Genomic DNA, 21,804 nt, shown 5'->3' on the forward strand with positions numbered 1-21,804 from the left:
TTAAAATGTAACTCGTTATGTACATCTAAATCTGTTGCCTTCCCGGCGGATCTCGCTTGATGCAGTTTTGTACACTCTTTAGGAAATCGGCATTGTAATTGTTGTCTTATTTGCTGCTGCGCACGGAGAGTCAGAGTGTAGGTGTGACTGGAACAAAACGACTCGTAGTTGAGCGCCAGGGAGAGTTAGATCGATCCAGCGAGCGAATCCGAATCGGGCTTGGGAACGGAGAGCCTTCCCTTCACACCGAACACGTGGATGCGATGCACGGCTCGAGTCGTGGAGAACTTACTTCGTCTCATCATATATGACAATGTGAGGGAATACTGTTCATTAGGGTTAGAGTCACGTGCCACTTTATCTCATTTACCTGTTTGTGTTTCTTTAGTTTTTCATCTTCGAATTCGTCACACATGAAATAGACTGATACGAAATTATGTGCAGCAGGTCTAATTACTTTGAACTCACATCTACTATGTATGTCCTGAGCCTGAGCGCTTGCACTACAGCCTACAACAACATGATCATGTATGCAAAAGTATTCCGGGCGTAATGTACATTAATATTTACACTGCAGAAACTTGTGGATGAACAGCTGCATGTTGCTATCGATGAAAGCATCAGCCACGTAATGAATTTAATAACCATAATCGTAGGCACGCGGATCATAACATCCGTAAATTAACCCGGATAAAGTTGTTGTAATCCATTCTTACTCAACCAGCTGCACAAGGGTCTGGAATTGTGTCCTGCGGTGTCTAACATAAAACTGTAAAGAAAGTAAAATCTGAGGTAGTACTAAATATGTAAGTAGCGTTTATTTTAAAGGAACAGATGGTGTATAATGTTTGTGAAATCCCGTACAATTTCGACTAGCCTGCCTGCGGTGCTCCAGGGAATAATAAAGATGCAAAGCACGTTCTCAATCGACTGACTTCCAAATCGATCTCTGACTGGAATCTTTCTATAAGCCTCATCTTGTTAAAATATGAGCAATGGGACTCCATTTTTGTAATATGAAAAGATTTAATAAATGCCCATAGATCTCGTGATTAATACTTGCAAACTATTACGCGCCTAATGAGACAAGTTAGGTTTTTGAGACTATAAACTGTTGAACTGAATCGATCCGTTGTTTAATTTCACAGCAGGCTTCTTACTGTGTATCTTCTGTAATTTCGGGTAACAGACTAGTATTGTTTAATATAAAATGGGAAAGAATTTTCGGCTTAATTTGCCAAACAAAATAAACTAAAGAGAAAGTGGGGGAAAGTAAATTATTTTTAAAAAAAAAAAAAAAAAAAAACATTCTACTCGCTGCATCTCTCTTTCCTGAGTGTTTCCTTTTTTCTCCTTCACCGCTCATCCAAAATGTGATGGGAACTATATCATATATGACACGAAGTGCTTCTAAAGGAACGTTAAAAAGACGCTGAGTCACTTAACGTGACAGTGCAGTGTGTGTGTCTGCGGCTGGTGCTTTGCTTTCTAAATATCATATCATATGTGTTGCACGAGATAGGGACACAAGCACCTGGCTGGAACAAAAACGGCGTTTTACGTCTGACTAACAAATGCAAGCGTGCATCACATGATCTTAATAATAAATAATAACGAGGAGCTCTGTTTGTTAGAAAGTGAGCTGACAGGGTATCGCTGCTGCTCTAGGGGAGGGAGTGGCGCACGGAGTCATTGGCCAGACCCTAGAGGGCACGTCATCTTAAATTAGGGATCGAATCCCCTCACAATATTGGCTTCTGTAGGGGCCCAATTGGCCCAATGTGAGCTGTAAGCACCTAGCAAACATTGACACAAATCCAGAGCTGCTGTGAGACGGACAGAGCGGTGCCCGGTGCGGTTTACCTTCCATCGAAGGCTACACACAGCATGGAGGACAGGCGAGAATGTCAAAAATTCATCTGTGGAAGCACAGAAGAAAACTACTTAGTTGCCACCGACTTTTCCGTGCAACAACGTGTGTCACAGTTCCGCAACGGTACCCCCGGTCCCGCCCCCAGCTCAGCGCAGCATCTCGAGTTCTGCAACAACAGTATCAGCAGCTTCCAGGCTGGAAGCCTTCACCTCACCTTCAGTACCGGGACTCCGACTACTCCCACCTATTCTCAGAATGAGGGCTACTCCGTCCCTCCGAACTGCTTCCATCATCCTTATCCCACTGCCTATCCTGACGAGCAGGAGCTGGAAGTCGGCGCGCCCAAATTTCAGTTCACCAAGGAAATCCCGGCGGCCTTTTCCGGGCTGCGTTTCGGAGCCGGATCAGGATCGCTTGATCCGCACTCCGGAACAAAGATTCACCTGACAGTCAAGGACAGCCCTCCCCCGGACGCCACTTCCCAGCCTGGCAGCAGTTACATCAGCAAAACGTTCCAGTGGATGAAAGTGAAGCGAAACCAGCCCAAGACAGGTGGGTCCAGCTCCTGAGACCATATGGCTTCTCGTACATCTGTACGCGCTGCTGTAACCAGAAAACAAGAACTTGAGAGCTCGTCTTCGCGGCTGTACGTAAAACGCCGGGTGTGTAAACGGACGGACGCGCTTCTAGATTAAATACATTAAAATCCAGTCACTCTGAAACTCTTGGTTCTTAGATATCGCTCACTGATGCTGCTGCTATAACAACTTCAGCGACACACTCATCATGTTGTGTAAATAAATGCAGGATCATGTGCAATGTGAATGTAGCACATTCAGTTATACTAAAGCAGTTTTTTGCGGTTTATTTTTGTGACGTTCTTAAGGTACAAACGGAGCACGTGATAAAGTATACAGTACCCTGTCTCGCAAATTCACTGCAATAAAAACCATTATAGTTGGATATAAGTTAAAAGTAATCATCACAGTCAACCATTTCAGTAAAAAAAAAAAAATCAGATACAACAATATACAAGTCTGATAGTGACATAAAAGAGTGTTTAGTCGAACCTTTGTATCTTTCAGGTCTTGTCATAGAGCCTGTGCTGGTTAAAGGTCAAATATTTATTAAAATATAAAAGCCGAAACGTACTGCACGTCTTTGTAGTTATATTTCTCGCCTGGAATGTGTTTCGTAACTTTCTAACAGCTCTAACAGTGTATATTGATATCTGAGGTCCAGATTTCACAGAAACATCAATCTGTGTGCTATGCAACTACACAAGGCCATAATTGTCCATGCCACGTCTAAAGACAGCTTTTAAAACTTTAAAACTTTCACATACTGCCCTGTCTTGGACTGCAGACGAAAATTTACCTGATAAATAACTGTAGCACTCACAAAGTATAAACTAATGACTTTGGTTCTAAAGTTCACTCTGAACGAACCCTTTAGTTTTTCGGTCTGAACAGATATCCTGCTGTAAAATTACAGACTAGTATTTCTTTAAACATGTTTATAAGCAGTATGGGCACAGTAACTCCAGCCACATCTGGGTTGGACGATGGATATCGCTTCCTCTGGGCAGTAAATTCCCAACGCGTCATTCCTCAATTATGTGTTGACAGTAGCAGAATTACTGTGGGCCGGATGCCCAGGTGACTGACCCAATGTATATCGATCATATGATCTGTTTTTTCTCGGTCTCCCGGCGTCCTTTTCAATCGGCTCTTCTCGTGGATGCAGATAACTCAGCACGACTCTTACATTTTTGGCCACTTTATTAATAGAGTTTGTCATAATGTGAATTGAAGCAATGTGTTAACAATGTGTTATATTGATAATGTGTTAAGAGTGGCAATTCTTAGCAATTCTTGGCAGTAAGGCTTTAAACACCGTCTAAATTTCTCGCCTTCTAATAATTCTTATGAATATATTTGATCACGTTTAAATTAACTTTATTGTGTTACTCTGCCTATGAAAGCAGAACAATTGTAGTTGTATAATTGTCATCAAGGCGTCTAAATTTTCTACATTTAATACCATGCCGTGTATTTTTTTCTGTTCATTAATGGAGTATATGTTTGTTAATAAAGTATATTAAATTTCTACTACATAATATCTTCTATATATGTATATGTTCTTGAGGCTGTACTAGTTGTGATGAAGGTCGTGACTTCGGGAAACTTAATTTCCCGAAAAGGTTACTTTCTCTTCTTTATCATAAACTTCTGTAATCTTTATATTCTTTTTATAGCTTGTCCTTTGTCCTTTTGCCATCTGGTCCTTGCAGGTGTTACGGTGATTTTTTTTTTTGTGATATTGTGCTCCTGTATTTGCTGTAGACTTAAGGTGGTCTAAACGACATATATTTCAAATCGGGATATGGTTACAGGTAAACATTTGGAAGGCTTGTGCCGTGCCACATATTTTGGACTGAGCTTCGGAATTGACTGCGAAAAGGACTCCAGCACCGACTCCGCTCAAAACGAGCGTGATGGCAACGTGACCCCGAGGACCAGCTTCACTACCAAACAACTGACGGAGCTGGAGAAGGAATTCCACTTCAATAAATACCTGACGCGGGCCAGACGGGTTGAGATCGCTAACGCCATGCACCTTAAAGAAACGCAGGTGAAGATTTGGTTTCAAAATAGGCGGATGAAACAAAAGAAAAGAGAGAAAGAGGGTCTGCTGCTTGGCCTCTTGTCCTCCTCAAACAGTAGCCAGGAGGACTGTCGTTCTGAGAAGGATAGCGGTCCATCGCCTGCACCTTCACCTTCCCCTTCCCCACGTCAGTCTCCACCTCAGGATGCTCTTGTAGGTGATTTGTCTCCTTTGCAAAACGAGGTCTTCTAGAAAGCTGACGTCAGCAGTACTGATTTATAATGTTACAATTGTAGCATCTGATTTATTTATGTGTAAATACTTATTTACCTCACTATTTGTTATTTAAACCTCTTATTTATTTTTGCTCTGGTGAGAAGCATGTTATTCTGAGCTCATTGATGTTATAAAAACCTGTAAATGAAAATCAAACAGATAAAAGGAGTATAGTAAAGTGTCTGCTTAGATTACTTATGACAAAAAGTTGGATACAAATGCTTAGCACAATCAGTTTCTAAAGGGTTTTATTCGTGTTTTCTTTATATTCAAACGAAAAGCATAGATACAGTGACTTCACGTGAGCCGTCGATTTCTTGTTGTTAGTTATTTTGAGAATTTTGAGGCACTATTTTGTGTTACTAGTTTTTTTTTTAATCAGAGTACGTGTTTGCATTTGTTCAGTCTTAAATATTTTCGTTTCCGTTAATTTTGCCCCGTTAATGTGAAATATCTCCTTATGGTTTGTATAAATATTGGGTTTATTAAATATAACAAACAACTTCATGTTAACTTGTGTCAAGTATAAGCCTACGTTCCTGAAGTTGTTGTAGAGCATAAACCTTTAAAATGAATTAAACGCACGCAAAGAGGAAAACCAAGTGCCTTGAAATTCGTCATCAAACTGACTAGCTAACAGGAATATTCAATTATGTAACTTCTGACAAGAAAATAAAGATGAAAATGACAAAGAAAATATTTCTCTATGCGTCACATTTGTAATTAACTAATCAACAAGTTTGTAATCTACACATTTTTAGCGTAATTATACCTGACGATACAGGAACACTTTGTTGCTTTTCAGCAAAAGAATTTCACACGTAGACGAATCTGTCTCGTGAACACACCCCATTTAAAACCTGCAATGTATACATTTTGGGAAATGTTTAGAAATGGTACCAACAATAATAACGTATCTGAAGTCTATCTAAAAAGAAAATCTTTAAAAAGATCAGTAGTGTAACAAAATGATAAGTGTAGCAACTTCTCAGACACTCGGGTAACAAAAACAATAGAGTACTCAGGTGAGTTGTACCCAAATACTTCGGAGGACAAATTAGGGTTACTTGATCACTGGGGGGGCATCTCCCCCTTTGTTACGCCTTTGGTTAAAAACCCCATTTTAATATTGCAATTTCTTTTATTAAACCCTTTCCAGACACCAGACGTGGTGGCACTTCAATTTTTTTTCTGAGTGTTGTTCCTGTATATGCCAGCTATATTTTGAGCTATAGTGTTTCGTAACAAATTTTATTTCTTAGATTCATTTTCGGTTTGCTTTTTTACCATAAAATAATAAATTAAAAAAAAAAAATCAAAGGATGCAAAGTCTGTATATATTATAAGACGTAGCAACTTGTCAAATACTGAGCGGAACAAAAAAAATTAATAAGCCGGGTTGCAAGTACTGGCGAGACCATTGTGCCTTTCCTGAACAATAGGGGGACCCGTACCGCCGCCCCCCTTCACATACCCAAGAGGTAAAGTAATCTGTCTGTTTACTGCATCGACCTGCTGCAGGAGATGCCCCAAAAAATAAAGATGTAAGCAACACACAAATTAATGGAAGTTATGCTTCAGATGTAAAGGGTTACTCACTATGTGTAGGGATGTCGGGTATAAAACAGAAGTATCAATACACAGGTAAGCTACAGACAGACACCTATATATATACCAGCTTCAGGGGCCGTCAGGTGCAGACGTGAAAGAGGCTGCGGAGGCAATATAATCGCTACAGCGTCCTTTTTGTTCAAATTAAAGACTTTATCAGTAATGCCTTAACATTTCTGACCCTATAAAATTTGAAGACAAATTGGACAGCCCTCAGATTGTTTTGCTTTAATGAATAAATCTTAATGTTTCACAAAACTGATTAGGTCTTCATACATGCAAAACATCTATAAATTAGAGAAACATCAGAGAGATCTAACAGAGAAACCCTAGGACTCTGCAGCCCTAATATATAATTCTGAATTTAAAAGAGCGCTCACTTTAAACGTGATTCACTTAATGTTCAGTCACATCATTTATTTTATTGACTCCGGCTTTGCGGTTAGGTTTAGAGAACCATGTTGTTTAACTCAAAACGGCATATGTGGTCTTAACTTTGACAGACGAATTTGTGCCATGTCGTATTACAGTATATGTTAAATTGACTGAACCCTGTACATTGTATTGTCTCTGAAATTAAATGTTGAATTACTTGCGGAATATGTAAAATCTAAAGGCATAAATACACTATACAATCAAAATTCAAAAATAAGAAACTATAATTACAATGCAAACACGAACAGACGTGAAGCTTTGAATTATACTTCAGATAAACGACGAGTTTGTTGATTTTAAGGCTTTTATGTCTCTGAATTAATTTTATCGCAGCTATTTAATAAATGCTTATCAGTTATTTAAGAGAGGCTGATTATTTTATAATATATGATTTGCGGTGTCCTGGCAGGTGGATTTCTAAAAGCGCTAAGAATGATCACGAAGTGCACATGCTCTGTCATGCTATAACGAATGCAGTTCACTCTGTAGTTCAACTTTCACCTCTTCACCTCTGACTCGCCTTGGGACAATGCTGACCCGGTCACTGACTCTACTCGAGTCAAGTGTATTCATGTGTACAAAACTTCGCCAAATACTGTGCCGGATTTTACCGGTGGAGAGAATGTCTCTTTTTGTTACTAGATACATGTTTTTAGAGCCTTAAAATGCAACATCTTCTTTTAAAAAAGAAGCAATACGTCTCTTCGAGCTCATATACTAATAAATTCATGCGTATTTAAATAATCTTCTGTTTTATTTGTCATTCGGGACTTTACTTCTATCTAGGACTATAACAGTCCGAGTTTACCATTTTTATACATCAGCTCATCTGATTACATAATCCACGACGATTTTGAGCGCCCGAGTTTTATTCATAACGGTAATATCTTAATTGATATAGTATATCACAGCTCTTATGTCCGGTATTGTTGTGTCCCGCTACTTTATTTTTCGCATTTTTCCACGCAGACTAAAAAAACCAAAAAAAAAAAAAATCAATTACGTTTAAATAAATTGGATGCAGCTGCCATTTGTTAAAGGACAAATGTTTGCGAAGAAAGCCTTGTTCCCTACTTATAGACGCACTGGTTCGGGTCCTAGTTAATCGATATAAAAGGCCCGGATGAAGGATTATGACAACATCGTACATTAGGATTATCGATCAAATATATATTTATAGTTAAAGCAGGGCACTTAATCTGAAAAAAAAAAGTTTAGATATGTAAAATAAAAGAATTCTTGCATCCCCCACCCCATATTTACTTACATTCAAAGACAAAGGCGAAAACACGTCATGAAATTGCACTTCGCCTACTGTATGTATTTAAATTTATTTATGTATGTACTGTACCCGTACATGCCTAAAGAACTCCGAAATTCCTGCAGATTGCTCAAATATTTAGCATAGTTTAATCATGGTGTGCTCCCGTGCATGTGTACAAACAAATTAGGGGATATTTGCCTCTGTAATCCCGGGCGCGCGTGGAGCTGCCCCTTGAGCTGCCCTTTGTGCGGTTGCGCTCAAAGGAGGGATTAAGCATCGCTGAGGTGAGCGCCTGTTCGCAGTGACTGCAGGTCCGCTGTCACAAGAATCCACAGTGTGCCGAGTCTGCGTTTCTGGGCTCAGATGTATTATTGACTTTCTGCAGAAAAGTTCTTTCGCACGAATGTTCGCTGAATCTCGTGACACATGCAAAGTCGCTCCTCGATCATTTCCTTCGGAGAAGGATCTCCAAGCAAATTACAGTACCTGCGACGTTATTTTTATTCAACCGATGAATGTGAATGAACATCAAAGGTGAGCGTATTAATTGGCCAGCCTACCTCATTAAATATACGATGAATTTAATCCTTATGATTATTTCACTGTGCCTATCATCAAGAAATTACTTCACAACTATGTTTTGACATTATCTGGACATAAATTCACCCATCAGCACAGATTGGCTATTTCACTGACCAGCACAATCCGTGGAATAATTGTAGTAAAGATGAAAATATTTGATCATCAGACGACGAGCACATTTGTAAAAAAAAAAAAAAAAAAAAAACCTTATACCTGGCAAAAGACACAAACCCTGTAATAGAGTGCATGCCCGTAGGCTAATAAGTTTATCTAATTTTATATATTTATTTTATGTATTGAGATGCTTACTCAGGAATTCCGTTGTACTCACGAGATTACTTACTGAAGTAATTAAAATTATTAGAACATATCCGTTTTGTAAATTAAGTAGAATAACAGCAATGACAGACTACAAAGTAGCACCAAATTGATGCATATTTCAAATTTAATTTAAGACTATGTTTGTTTATAGTATTAATTCATCGTCGTTAATTTGTCCTAATAATCATATCCATATTTTTGTAACAAAGTGGGTTATGCAGCCTGCTGGGCTGGATGTTGTACATCACGAACGAGAAAGCCGTTGTTGTTCTCCTGGAACTTTACTGGGACTTTCACTCCTTATTATCAGCACCAACACCGCACATTCGCAGTAAGATATTTTAACCCTTTTCCGTAACTGATCAAAACTAACTTTTATCAACAACAGGGAAGTAAGTAATATCTACTTTTCTTTGCTGCTGACATCAGCCTCGTGTCGTTGCAGGAAATAAAGAATCCAGGAAGACAATAGCTTACTAAATATACAATAATTTTAATGTGATTAGAACTGTCGAATAACCTTCTAAAAATTGCAGTAGTTTAATGTGTCGCCAGCATGGCTGTCCGTAGCGGCGGAGGAAGACAGAGAAAGGCTCGCAGTGCCGTCCCGCGTGCAGAGTTTCGCGTGCACTACCACGCACTTCTGGAAAAGCGTCGAGTACGAGCACGTTGGACACAGTGAGCGGGTTGCCGCTTGTTTCGCGAGAGAAAGTGTGTTCTCGAACAAGGAACTTCTCTTCACCAGTACGCGTTACTCTATCACGTGGAGTTCAAGTAGACGTTTAACGTCGAAATACGATTAAAGAAACCCAATAGAAATAGTTACAAACTAGTGTTGTGAGTTAGCCTCGCGACAACGTTTACCTATCACTACATTTATGGAGTTAACGCATGTAAAAAAAAAAAAAAAAATCGAGGCTCGTTTAAAAGTGCGGGTAATACAGCCACAAGACATTTTCAACGTAATTCCAATAAAAACTCGACTCTGGTGGGACTCGAACCCACAACCTTTGAATCACTCCTCTTAGTGTCATGACTAGAAGTCCAATGCGCTATCCATTGCGCCACAGAGCCATGACACGTCATTGCGGCGTTTAGTATTTCTACCGTTCACGTTCTAAAAGTGACTTTAAAGTATGCACTTTGTTTTCAATGCAGTATCTGAGAAGGAAACTGAATGACACGAAAGAAGTACAGTAGACATTTTAAGGGAAGTTCTTAATCTGTACACTTTTTCACATTTTGCTACAACTTTGTGGCTGTTACCTCTTAATAAAGTAAAGTAAAGGCGAGACAAGAAATGTGAAAACGAAACTACGCTCATAACGGGCGGACTAGTTCGCAGAGCCCAGTCAAGCGAAGTGGACACAGGCAGGGTAAAAAATGGACCATGTGATCATGTGTTTCAGCGTTGCTTCAAAAGTTTCCTCAGCTGTTTCGGGTAGCAATTAAAATTCATGTTTTGTGGAAACAAAACTAAACATGTTTACTTGCTACTGAGTTCATCCAGTGAAAAAAAAAAATGAAAAAAGTTTCCATGGTCAAGCGGATGACAAAACGCATCGCCCGTTCTGAACTAGTCTGTTTATCGCATTGTTTCCACTGCATACTGTTTCCTAAGGTCATGAGGTAGCGATTGATTTATTTCATTTGCTTAGGTTTTTTTTTTTTACTTATATTGACTTGTTGCATTTTTGGAACATACATGGTTTCTAGCCCTTACTTGGATACCCAGCCAATACTAAAGCTGTGTGCAGTGGTTGCATTGCCTTACAGTTCCTACTTAAGTGACTGAAGCAATGGTAAAATAAATTCATACATGTTGCTTATATGTATATATTGGTACCCATCAGCCTATTTGGTGCTAACACAAGCAGATTAGCCTTATTTGTGTTTGGAAAACTGAACCTAGCGATGGTCTGATAATCTTTACTGAGAGCAATTCTGTTATTCTTTATGCTGTGCAGAAAATATTACACACACAGTGAGAAACTGCTTATTCCAAGTGGGGGGGTTGCAGCCAACTGGAGCCTAACCCAGCAACAAAGGGTGGAGGGGACACACCCAGGATGGGATGCCAATCTGTCACAAGGCATCCCAGACAAGACTTGAACCCCAGACAGCAATTGCTGGGCAAACCCACTGCGCCACCACATCCCCCCAAATAGAGTCTAAGTTTTGTTTCATTTTTATAAACAGCATACATAATTAAAATAATAGATGAGTGACACCCAACATGGAAAGTTCATGTCAATGTCAAAAGACAGGTTTCAGGCCAACACCTGTCATGTGTTATCATTTCACATTGAATACTGTTCTAGATATTTCTGCCTATTATAAAATCTATACAAAAACATATATTTTGGAGGAACTGTAGAAAATGCAGGGATGATATATAAAGACAAAATAAGTATGTGAAATGGTATTTGACTTGGTTTTACACATCTCACTGAAAACCTATTTTAAACATATTATTATAGTTTCAGAAAATAAGGAAATTATATTCCGTTTAATGTTTCATGGGAAATGTAGTTGTTTTATAAAAGAGACAAAGCAGTGCACATGACATTTGCTTGCCCTCCCTTTGTACTCCTGAGGGAGGATGATAGGTGACAGCTCATGGCCTCAGCATATTTCTGTGTGTGAAGCAAACAGCTATACTCAGCACTTCTGGCTGCTGAGAAATTCAGCTTGAATAAAAAATTCTGGGTCAAACAGAAAAAGAGATGGCAACAGACATTTATGAACCTTACATTTTGTCATTTTTGTTATGCATTTCGTACTTTTTTGGTGGGTGTCTTTTCAAAATATTTTTTAAATCAGAAATGGTCTTATCGAAGACGGTGACCAAAATTTTATATATTTCCAACAGCTCGACCTTAACAAAGGTAAGAGCAGTTAGTAACTATCAGAAGTGAGACAAATGACAAAGATGCAAAGAGAAGGCTGAACACAAAGCAGTAATAACTGCTGTTCAAGGAAAATATTCCTTGCTGCAGCATTAATATAGTCTGGGCCTGTGAAGCATTATTTTGTCCTCTAAAAAGACTCACATACACAGTGTACACTAAACCGAATAGTCTGTCCTCAGTAAAATTTTTTATTTTCTTGCTAATGGAAGCATCAGCTGTGCAGATCCGGCACAGTGTCATTTCCTACATCAGTGTAAATTCTTGGAGAGAATTTGGCACAGTTATTGAGTTTCAGGCATATTGCAAGGACAGAAAAAGTGCGCAACATAAACAGAGGAGAACCCTTTAAAATAATGTCTGACACAGATCTGCCCTTTTATCAGCCTCCACCATGAATGGAAGCCCAGACTGTGAACTTATCTCTTTGTTTAGCACACAATTACTGCCCTTCCCCCAGCTTAAGCTTCATTGAAAAATTATAAGATGTTTTTTTTTTTCTCACTTTCAAACCTGAAGTATCAAAGAACTCAAAATTTAAACCTCAGATGCCTCTAGTTTCAGTGTTTGCCTACTTTTTACAGATTGCATTTTTTTTCCTTTCCTGCATTTTTGTCTCTACTCCTGTTCCCCTCTCTGTTGTACCAAGAACTGACCTAAACCTACTTATCAACCGATGTGGTCCAAGGTCACTGGCCGGTCATCTTTGCTGACCAGCTGACCCCTGTAAAAATTTCTGCCAGTAGGCAATTGGGTCAATTACATTTCCACATAAGACTACCTTTTGCCTGCAGGTCATCTTCAGCTTCATGGCTGGGAGTGTCATCTGCATAGGGATGATTGAAGAGGCTTTTAGCACCTATTTAGAATGAAGCTATCCACACCACACTCTAATTACCCACTTTCTAATGGCAGCTACCAATGGAACTGCTTTTTGTTTGTTGACCTAGTAGAGCCCTTAAGAAAGACAAATTTCTTTGTGGGAGTGTGATTCTGAATGTGTGTTTGTGTGAACTAGGTGATGTTAAATAATAAGGTATCTGTACGAGAAAGCAGATATTCTTTTTGCAGGCTCATCTCTGAAACTGTGTGTGCATAGTCTTGTCAAACAATTTTCAAATCATTTATTAATATTTTTGTCTTGGCATTTGACTCACAAATAACAAACAGCCTAATAATCTAAATATTTAGTGGAACACAGAATAAACACAACAGTCTGTCAAGGAAACATCTGTCCCTTAAATCTGCAACCTCCACAGATGTCTAAGCAAAAATGAATTGCTTATGATCTGTAGCACAGCAGGGTAAATTAACATTATCTCATTTATAATTTCAGACAGCAAGTGTTTTTGTTCGTCACTGTTTAAAGAAATCAGCAGCAGCAATGAAGGAAGTAGCAAAGTTAGCAACATTACTGCATTCATACTCCTGCATTGAGTACCTAAGGACAGCATTCCCACAAAGTGCTTCTGTACTTTCACAGCTGGCATTAGTTTCCATGAGGATATCTTCCTGTGGATAGTTCACACATAACTCAGGCTTGCTGCCTTTAGCACCAGGTCATAAATAAAAACCCCTATCATCTGATAATGTCAGGTTAATGTTTAGTCAATAAACCCCACTGTCATTTTTTACCTTCTTTCTTTAATTCATTGGAAGAGCCTTTTTTTTATCACGGCACAGGCTGGGAGCGCATGGGCAAGGATTGGTGTCTATGTATACTCCAGTCCTGCATGTGTTTGAAGGAGATAGTAGACACAATGGTGGGTTGTGACACAAGCTTGAGTGAGTCAGTTTAAGTCATCATTCATGGCACAATACAGCAGCTAAATGGTTCTACTTCGCCCAGGGTACTCAGTTCTGAAGAACCACAGTTTTTTGCACAGAATCATGCAGTGCAAAAAGGTGGTCACCTATCTTACTTTGGAATACTCCCAGAATATTTTGCGCAGCCACTGGTCAAACTTTCTTGTTGAACCACAAACCAACATCTCCACCATTCATTAAGCATCTCTGCATATTGTAGACATGTGATTTATCTCTGTGTGCAGCTGAATGGATGCTTGCATCTAGTATGTTCATTTATCTCTTATTGTCTCTGTAGCCCAGGCCATTACATCAATCATCCATGCAACCTTGTCAATGTACAAAAATGAGTCACTTTGAAATTTGTTGTAAATTAAAACTATATAAACATTATGCAGAACTGCACAGAAACATACAAATATGGCCATATACAATTGTCAGCATCTTCAAGGTCACTATACCTTATTACGTTAGCTAGCAAAGAAATTTTTGAATGCAAAATGATTTTTTTTTTTTTTTGAAAAGACGTAAATCTAAGGAAAACAAGTTTTTACCAGCATTATCTGCAAATTGCAAAACAGAAATGTGCAAGTCAAAAGAGAAGATAAATGGCAAAGACACTCTTCTTCATCTCCTCATAGCTTCAAGGTATAGCAGAAGATCTTTTCTCTGTGTCTATTAGCAACCCTCGGGTGCACTATTCTAGCGTTCCAACAGTTTATGCCATGATTTTTCGGTACATGTAAACAGACTCCTAAAAATATAACAGAAAAATATAATATTTATATATATTACATCTGTGATCAAATCAATTAAATCACTATCTGCATTATCATCTGCATGGTGCACAGAAATTCCTAGGATGGGGATTTAGAACTCTCGTGTGTGTGTGTCTATATACATATATACACACAGATATATACACACATACTACAATTATAAAAATGACTGCAGAATCAAGGTCTAATTACAGGTTTTCCATAGTATATTCTGACTTCATCCTTAAAAACCAATATATGCTACAAATATATTTCCGACTCAATTCACTTCTTGACCAGTCCACCTTAATAAAATGCAATACTTCGTGTCATTACTTGTTCCATACCAATAATAATATGAAGCAACTACTGCTCCCACATAATGTACAAATGTACAGATAAAGTTAAGCAACGTCAAAAATCATTACATTGGTAATCAACAGATGCGAATGTACATGTAAATGTAGGCAGTAAAGTAAACAACTTGACTTGCCTTACTTGCTAGTCATTATAGATCCATGTGTCATATTACATTTCTTTAGCTTAAAGTTCTTCTAATAAAGTATGAGAATAACATCAGGTCAACTGCTTCGCCAACTGGTATTTATATCAATACACAGAACCATAAAGGTAAAGCATGTGTTTGACTAATTGGCTTTATCTAAAACCTGTAAATGGTTGATTTTAAATGGCTGCCACAGAAGTTCTACATGACGCTGAAATGAAGACGTATATAAATACAACGCTGGACACAAAAATAGTGTTCTTAGGGAAGACATGTAAACCTTCCAAAGCAGTTAGTGAAGAAGCAGGCCAGACTGTGCAATCCTAAAACAGGAACAAAAAGATGTGATGAAGGCAGTGTCAGAGAATATAGGAAAGACCGTAACCTCAGAGCACAGACTCTATTACCGCGGTAAGAATACTGCAGGTGCAGTCAGAAATAGAAGCAATATTAACTAAGATATCAATAAGTGCCCCACTAACTAAAAGTATAGCTCATAAATCAAATCCCAAATTTTTAAAACAACCTATTTATTGATTAATTAAATCCTGTATAAAAAAAAAAAAAGAAAAAACAATGTTTCATAAAACCACTTGCTAATACAACATAAAATGCATAAAAGTAGGAGTAGACAAATTAACACTAGCTGAATGCTGTAAATACACCTACATGCTATAAATTTTATGTTGTAGTGACAGAAAAACACTTTTTTCGTTATTTTTTTCCTTAAATAAAACATTATAAAGCAAACCAGAGGGACTCTGAACAAATTATGTTTTTGAATAACCTTTTTACATTATATTCCTATGATTTTACATATATAATTTAAAGTATACACACAATGTCATGATTGAAAAGAATCAAAGTAGCGTTTAAATAATTCAAGAAGCCTGTATAATGGCAACTAAAGGAGGAGCGATTCAGATACAGGAGGGAACACAAATAGGAGGAATTTCATGAGGAGTTTCATTTGGGTTATTGCTACTACCCCTTCTGACCCTCTTCCTGTTCCCTTGATATCACTGCAGCCGTATACCATAATAAAGAGCGATGGCACCAAAGCTATGCCGTCCAGCTCGCTAGCCTCCGCAGTGGAACCATTCACACAATCATTTATCAGCTCCCCCCCAGCTCCCTCTCTGCTCTAATTCTGCTTTAATAACCGTTGCTTCCATTCATCAAAGTATTGACGGCTCTGACAAGCAGGCAGCACACACTAACTCCCTGCCCTTTACTCGAACACAGGCAGGGTCACTGGGAGGTTACCTGCTGCCCAATCAATAACTACACCATACACAGCTGTCAATGCAGAGAACCTGGCTATGCATGGGCAGGCATAGAGACGCTTAAAATGCCAACAAGCACAATCTCACACCTGCCCACCAGTGCCACACAGAACATGGCAAAAACATGAACAATATTATTCATCTGCATATTCAGCATTTTTAGCCAACTAACATTTTACAGCAAAGTATAACAGCAGTCATTCTGTACACAGTGCAAGGACTGGAATAAAAGATCACAGGAATCCAGACAGTATGGAGCACTAACAGATGGAATGGTAAAACACCACTCTCTCCATGACTTCAAGAGTCAAAGGTCATGTAACCTTGACCTCGCAGAGAGGATAATGTCCTGTGAGAACCTGTCCTGCAAATCTGTCAGTACATCATCTGAAAAACACTGAAATACAGCAGCTGCACAAGAGTGTATCTGTAGATTTACATGGACCTTTTTGTGCATCTTCTTTATTGTCGTTTTGGAAATTAATTTACATTAGCTCACAAATACACTGAGCTAACATAGTATAATAACAGATTTACGATGACTGATTGCTCAAATAATGAGTTTGGCTCCATACCACAATGCACTTTTCCTACTAGACTAAGGGATCTGTGCTCCAAACACAGGTAACTGCAGATGCAGAACAGCTCATCTCCACGAATCCTTGGCTCTGCCTCACACTGTGCTTTCTCTGCAGGCTTTCAGTGCAGGCTGCTTCCCTGCACCCTCATCAGGTCTCCTCGTCCACAATCAAAGTCAAGTCCATCTTCCTAACCTTGAGAGCCTGCAGACCACAGAGGCAGCCAGGGATGTTTTGCTTGGGGGCTCTAATTCATAGCCCGGGTCCCGTTGGCAAGGATCATTGAGCTAATTAATAACGCGGCACAGAGAGCAATGAGAGTCATTAAGAACCATGGCGGTGTTGAGTCTGCAGCGCTGCAAAGGGCCGCAGGGGTGCCGCAGACAGTCCCGCTTCATCGCACGGCCGGCATACCCATTTCACAGATGAAACATGTTTAGACACTGCTTTACCTCTTCATCTAGAGTGAAAACGACAACCAAGTTAGACATCCATGTAAACAGCGGAGAATCTCCCTCAAGGGTCTTGCCTCCAAAATAATTAGATAACTGCATGAACCATTCGTTCAGTCTGGTTACATTTGAATCAATTGAAGAAAATGAGTTAAATTTCCTCAACAGAAATGCAGGAAACATAAAGACTAAATTAAAGTATACAAACTACATGACCCTGAATCTGCTTTACCAGAAGCAGAAAAAAGCTAAAAACATGTTAAAAACATAAAATCTCACCACCGCCTATTATCTAGCCATGACTCTATAATTTTTTTTACATGTAATACTTATGGCATATGAGTTTTTGGCATAGGTTAATAACAGATCTATAAAGGTTTCTTGAAGAATGCAGCTCACACCTCCGAAGTCTACAATCTCAAGTTGTAGGTCTGGATGCAACCTTGCCAAGGGACCATGATTCTTTCTTTTTAAATACAGTTTGTACACCAGAATGCCAAGAAGGCATGAAAGTTTATGATATCCTCAAGGAAGGACTGGTGAAGGCTTTGCTGCAAGGGAACCAGCTGTCTGTTTGCAGATAATAAGTTGCATAGGTATGATTTGCAGTCTAACTTCCTTTAGGGTTTAATCATACTTTTAGAATCTGCAGCTCCAGTTTGGTCTCCCTGCAGTAGATTGTCCCGTATCACAAAGCACCCATGTCTGCTATAAGCCACAAAGTGATAAGTCAAGTGTGGAATCATCAAAGAATCCCAGATACAGCACAATGTTTATAAAGCCAATGATGGCAGTTATGGAGTCAGTAGTTCCAGAATGCCTAATTCTTTCAACCTGGCCATGGCCAGGCTTTCCCAGCCCCGATTAGCCTGTGCGCTGCGAGGGGAGGGGTGCATGAGACCCACCACACGCACCTCTATGCCAGCTGCTACCAGGGCACGTCGAGCTCGCTGCTCTGCCACCTTCCCCACCCCAACTACCATGGCAATGCCCAATGTCCGCACCACCTGACAGAGGGCCTCGTCGCACAGGGCCAACAGCGCATCCCGCTCACTGGGCGGCAGCTCAGGTGGTGTCAGGTTCTTCCCACTGCTGGTCATGAAGATGAGAGGGCACAGGTTGTGCACAAAGCAGTGGCGGAAGAACACAGCAGGTTCTCCACACAGCTTGCGGAAGAGTCCCCAGAAGCGTGTGCCGCTCACTTCACTCTGCGTGCATGAAAGACCGAGAATTCTCCGCTTTGGATGCTCTTCAGGTGGATGGCCAACCTCCCCAGAGATTTTTAGCCAGTCACGGACAGATTTAACTTCTCCAAAAGGTACCTAGATCGAAAAGGATGAAGGGAGGTAATTAAATAATTTAATCCAGAGATGTGGGAAGTACCATTCTTTATGAATAAAATAATTGCTGAATTTTATTGAAGTACAATGAATTCTTCTAAAATGTATTTTGCATATATGTGTTATATATGACATTCTTCACCAAAATTTAGTTCTGCAAACTAGGCAGGTGCACTTTAGTACATAAGAATTACTAAAAAATAGAGATGCCAACTTATTTTGTAAGGACGGTAAAGAGACAGCGCACACGTAATGGAATAATTTATTTTCTTCTCTTGCATTATTAATTATTCTCCTAATTGCCACTAATCTTCACTGGTACGATGCACCAGACACATTGACCTTATGTCACCCAACCTTAACGGAACCCTTCCTTTTGACCCTAATACACTCCTTTCGATGCTGTCTTGAGCCCCTCCTCCAGTCTGCCGAAATGCCACAGAATTACTTCACCTGAAGCCATCGACATTTGTGTCAGTCACTGAAAAGGTGGATGCATCACTCAGGACAAATCAAAGTCCTTTTATTGACTAATTTGTTTTGCTGATCTAAGAACCTCTGAACTCCCAAGCCAGGTTTAGAAAATGCATGTGTTTGCATGCAAGTGTGTGTATGCTCTTATGCAATCTGTCAATATGTAACATCACGTACCTGTATGTGCACTTCTGCTTTTCGCATTTGTCCACATTTGAGTAAACAAATGAGCATAAAAGCGCTCATCTGTACATGCACAGACATAGAATGGAACATAACTGAAAATCAAAACTTAAAATGATCCCAAGAAACACAAACAAAAAGAGGAGGTGCTGTCTCACCCCTGTCTGTGCCATGCCAAAGGGCCCAGGGTTCATGCCCAGGAACAAGACGCTTTGCCCCTCATGGCAGTAGGTGTTAACGTAGCAACGGTGCGTCTCCCAGGCATACTCCAGCGGATTATATGTGTAACGCACAGGCTCCTGGAACACAAGTCTCCTCAAGTGGGCATTCAGCTCTAGCTCCACCTGCAAAAACTGCAAGGCTATGTCTGAGCCATTTGGTACTTGGGCATGGGGCCCAGGCAGCCTACTGCGGTCCTCTGCCACCTCCGTGTCCACACTGACATCTTGCATTGGCAGCCTGCAGATTGGTAAATAGGGTAAAATTGGGAGGCGGTTTAATGACTGGCAAAGCGGTGTACAGTCAGCTTCAATCACTTTGATTAGAACCAGTTTAATTTTATTCTCTTGCACTTTTTTAAACAAAAGCACTTCAGAAACATGTGCAGCTGAGCAAACCAATACAGTTTACTGCACTAAGAAAATATAAGCATTTAAAAACCAGTGTCTAGTCCCAGATTTTAGCTGGTCTCAAAACGTAAAGCATAGAGATGTAATGCTTTTATTTAACATTATTCTTACAATTACACAAGCAATACCTCAAAAAATACATATTAAACAAATCCAGATGTCAAAGCTCCAGCTGCGATGTTGAGTGCAAATGGAAAACGTATATAAGTTACAGCAGGTAAAAATGAGCGGAATAAGATGAATAAAAGGTAACATTTACATTTAACGGTTCAGGACAATACAAACTGGCACCACGAGACTGAGGAACAGCTTCTTTCCCAGATCTGTGGCCTCCATCACCCCCTCCCTGCCCAACCAGAGAAATACTGATCACAAAAGCCAGCTGCCGCCTCCATCACCCCCCCACATCCATAGCCCCCCCGAAGGCTGCTAAGGACCGAAGACTCCAAAGTTTCCACCTAATTCTTTCGTATTTATTTCAAGTGTTATTTCTGCTGCTGTTCTTCCAAGCACTGCCACACAAAATTTCACTGCATTGTATACAATGACAATAAAGTATCTTATCGCTTCTCTTATTCTCTTAGAAGATGCCTTTCTCCAAAGGGACATACAGTGATTGTATTATTTTTATTTATTTAGCTGATGCCTTTGTCCCAGATGACTTAGAATGCTGGATGCACTAAGTACTACGTTCTCCACAATCATTTACCCATTTATTCAGCTGAACAATGGAACACGCGTTCACTCACACATCCGAAGGATAATTTCGATTCCACGCTGCTTTCGGAACCAAGTCTTTGGATTGTGGGAGGAAAATGTAGCACTTGGAGGAAATCACTGTGCAAACTCCACACACACACACACACATTCAAGGTGCTATAAGGTACTAGTCTAGAGCTCATGAATTCACTGTGCCATTGCACTGAATTCATGCTTTCAGCTGCAGGAGTAATTTAAATGGAAATTAAATTTCAAACTAGACTCTCACATGGACACAGCTGGTAGCGTAGCGCTTCTGCCTTTACCCAAAGGACGCAGGTTCGAATCCCCCCCCCTCCGGCTGCAGTACCCTATCATATGAACCAGGTACTTAAGTTACCCTAGACTAGCAGACTAGTGCTCCAGTAAAATTACCAGCTGTAGAAATTTGTAATAACTGTAAAGCTACAGCTAACGAATTGATCATTATGTAATTAACGCGAAAACTTAAACTGTAAGACGCAGGCACATAAATTATTTATTATTGTTTTACTTTCCAACACGTCGGTAGACAGAACGAAACATAACCTATAAAACAGCGTTTAACAATAATCTGCCAGCTACGACTGTATTTATAATTACAATAAATTTAAAAATCCGAAATGAATTTCCACACCCTCCCGCTCCTCGTCGAGCCTAGCATTTCAAAAAACGTGACTCACACAGTATCCATTCAAACTCAAGGACAGACACTATCACGAAATCGTGCAGTTCAATACACGCTCGCTGTACCATGTTTGCCTCTAATCAGATGTAATGTTTACTGTATTGTTTCTTACCTCCCCGGTTCGCTTTCGTACATTTTTTACTACAGCTTTCCGGCAACAAAGACACCGGTAGTGTTGCATTGTGGGACATGTAGTTTACAGAAGTACTACAAATACCAAGAGACATCACACACTCTCTGTTTTGTGTAAAGAGCGCCCCTTATCGGACGACTACGTTAATTTTTTTTAATGTTATTGATTTACCTACGTGATTGTTTTATTGGCAGGGCGTACTGCTCCATATTGGAGAAGTATATGACATGGAAAACAAATTGTCTATGTTATTTTGATGTACTTTTTTCCTTAATATGACAATAAGTAATATGAAAAACACATGTCAAAGACACACTCTCTCCACACCAGCGATCCAGCTCCTACCTGGTTCCTGC

General features: G+C 39.6%; 2 protein-coding genes and 1 non-coding gene across 3 annotated transcripts; 1 reads left to right on the forward strand and 2 right to left on the reverse strand.

The window, feature by feature from the left end:
- Window positions 1-475: 475 nt before the first annotated feature.
- hoxc1a (homeobox C1a) lies at window positions 476-4,742 on the forward strand. Its single transcript, XM_018725416.2, has 3 exons — window positions 476-538; window positions 1,801-2,425; window positions 4,269-4,742. Exons 1-3 carry the CDS (start codon window positions 476-478, stop codon window positions 4,730-4,732), a joined length of 1,152 nt encoding a protein of 383 aa, XP_018580932.2. The 3' UTR covers window positions 4,733-4,742.
- A 5,207-nt stretch (window positions 4,743-9,949) lies between these two features.
- Window positions 9,950-10,043, reverse strand: trnar-ucu (transfer RNA arginine (anticodon UCU)). Its single transcript has 2 exons — window positions 10,007-10,043; window positions 9,950-9,985 (listed from the first exon to the last, which is right to left on the reverse strand). It is a non-coding gene; the product is annotated as a tRNA-Arg (tRNA).
- Window positions 10,044-17,485: 7,442 nt separating this feature from the next.
- On the reverse strand, window positions 17,486-21,481 carry LOC108918353 (single-strand selective monofunctional uracil DNA glycosylase). The gene is made up of 3 exons (XM_018725490.2): window positions 21,428-21,481; window positions 19,419-19,719; window positions 17,486-18,585 (listed from the first exon to the last, which is right to left on the reverse strand). The coding sequence occupies exons 1-3, from the start codon at window positions 21,448-21,450 to the stop codon at window positions 18,058-18,060; spliced, it is 852 nt and encodes a 283-aa protein (XP_018581006.2). The 5' UTR covers window positions 21,451-21,481; the 3' UTR covers window positions 17,486-18,057.
- Window positions 21,482-21,804: the final 323 nt, after the last annotated feature.

The sequence above is a fragment of the Scleropages formosus genome, chromosome 22, assembly GCF_900964775.1.
Source record: "Scleropages formosus chromosome 22, fSclFor1.1, whole genome shotgun sequence".
In the NCBI taxonomy this organism is placed as follows: domain Eukaryota; kingdom Metazoa; phylum Chordata; class Actinopteri; order Osteoglossiformes; family Osteoglossidae; genus Scleropages; species Scleropages formosus.

What these genes read in the sequence shown, in the direction of transcription:
- LOC108918353 (XM_018725490.2), bottom strand. Translation starts at nt 21,450, where the DNA reads ATGTACGAAAGCGAACCGGGGAG. An exon ending in TACGAAAGCGAACCGGGGAG is followed by an intron (nt 19,720 to 21,427) that starts GTAAGAAACAAT and finishes ACCAATCTGCAG; the next exon opens with GCTGCCAATGCAAGATGTCA. An exon ending in TTGGCATGGCACAGACAGGG is followed by an intron (nt 18,586 to 19,418) that starts GTGAGACAGCAC and finishes TTTTCGATCTAG; the next exon opens with GTACCTTTTGGAGAAGTTAA.
- hoxc1a (XM_018725416.2), top strand. Translation starts at nt 476, where the DNA reads ATGTATGTCCTGAGCCTGAGCGCTTGCACTACAGCCTACAACAACATG. An exon ending in ACATGATCATGTATGCAAAA is followed by an intron (nt 539 to 1,800) that starts GTATTCCGGGCG and finishes GTAAGCACCTAG; the next exon opens with CAAACATTGACACAAATCCA. An exon ending in GCGAAACCAGCCCAAGACAG is followed by an intron (nt 2,426 to 4,268) that starts GTGGGTCCAGCT and finishes ATATGGTTACAG; the next exon opens with GTAAACATTTGGAAGGCTTG.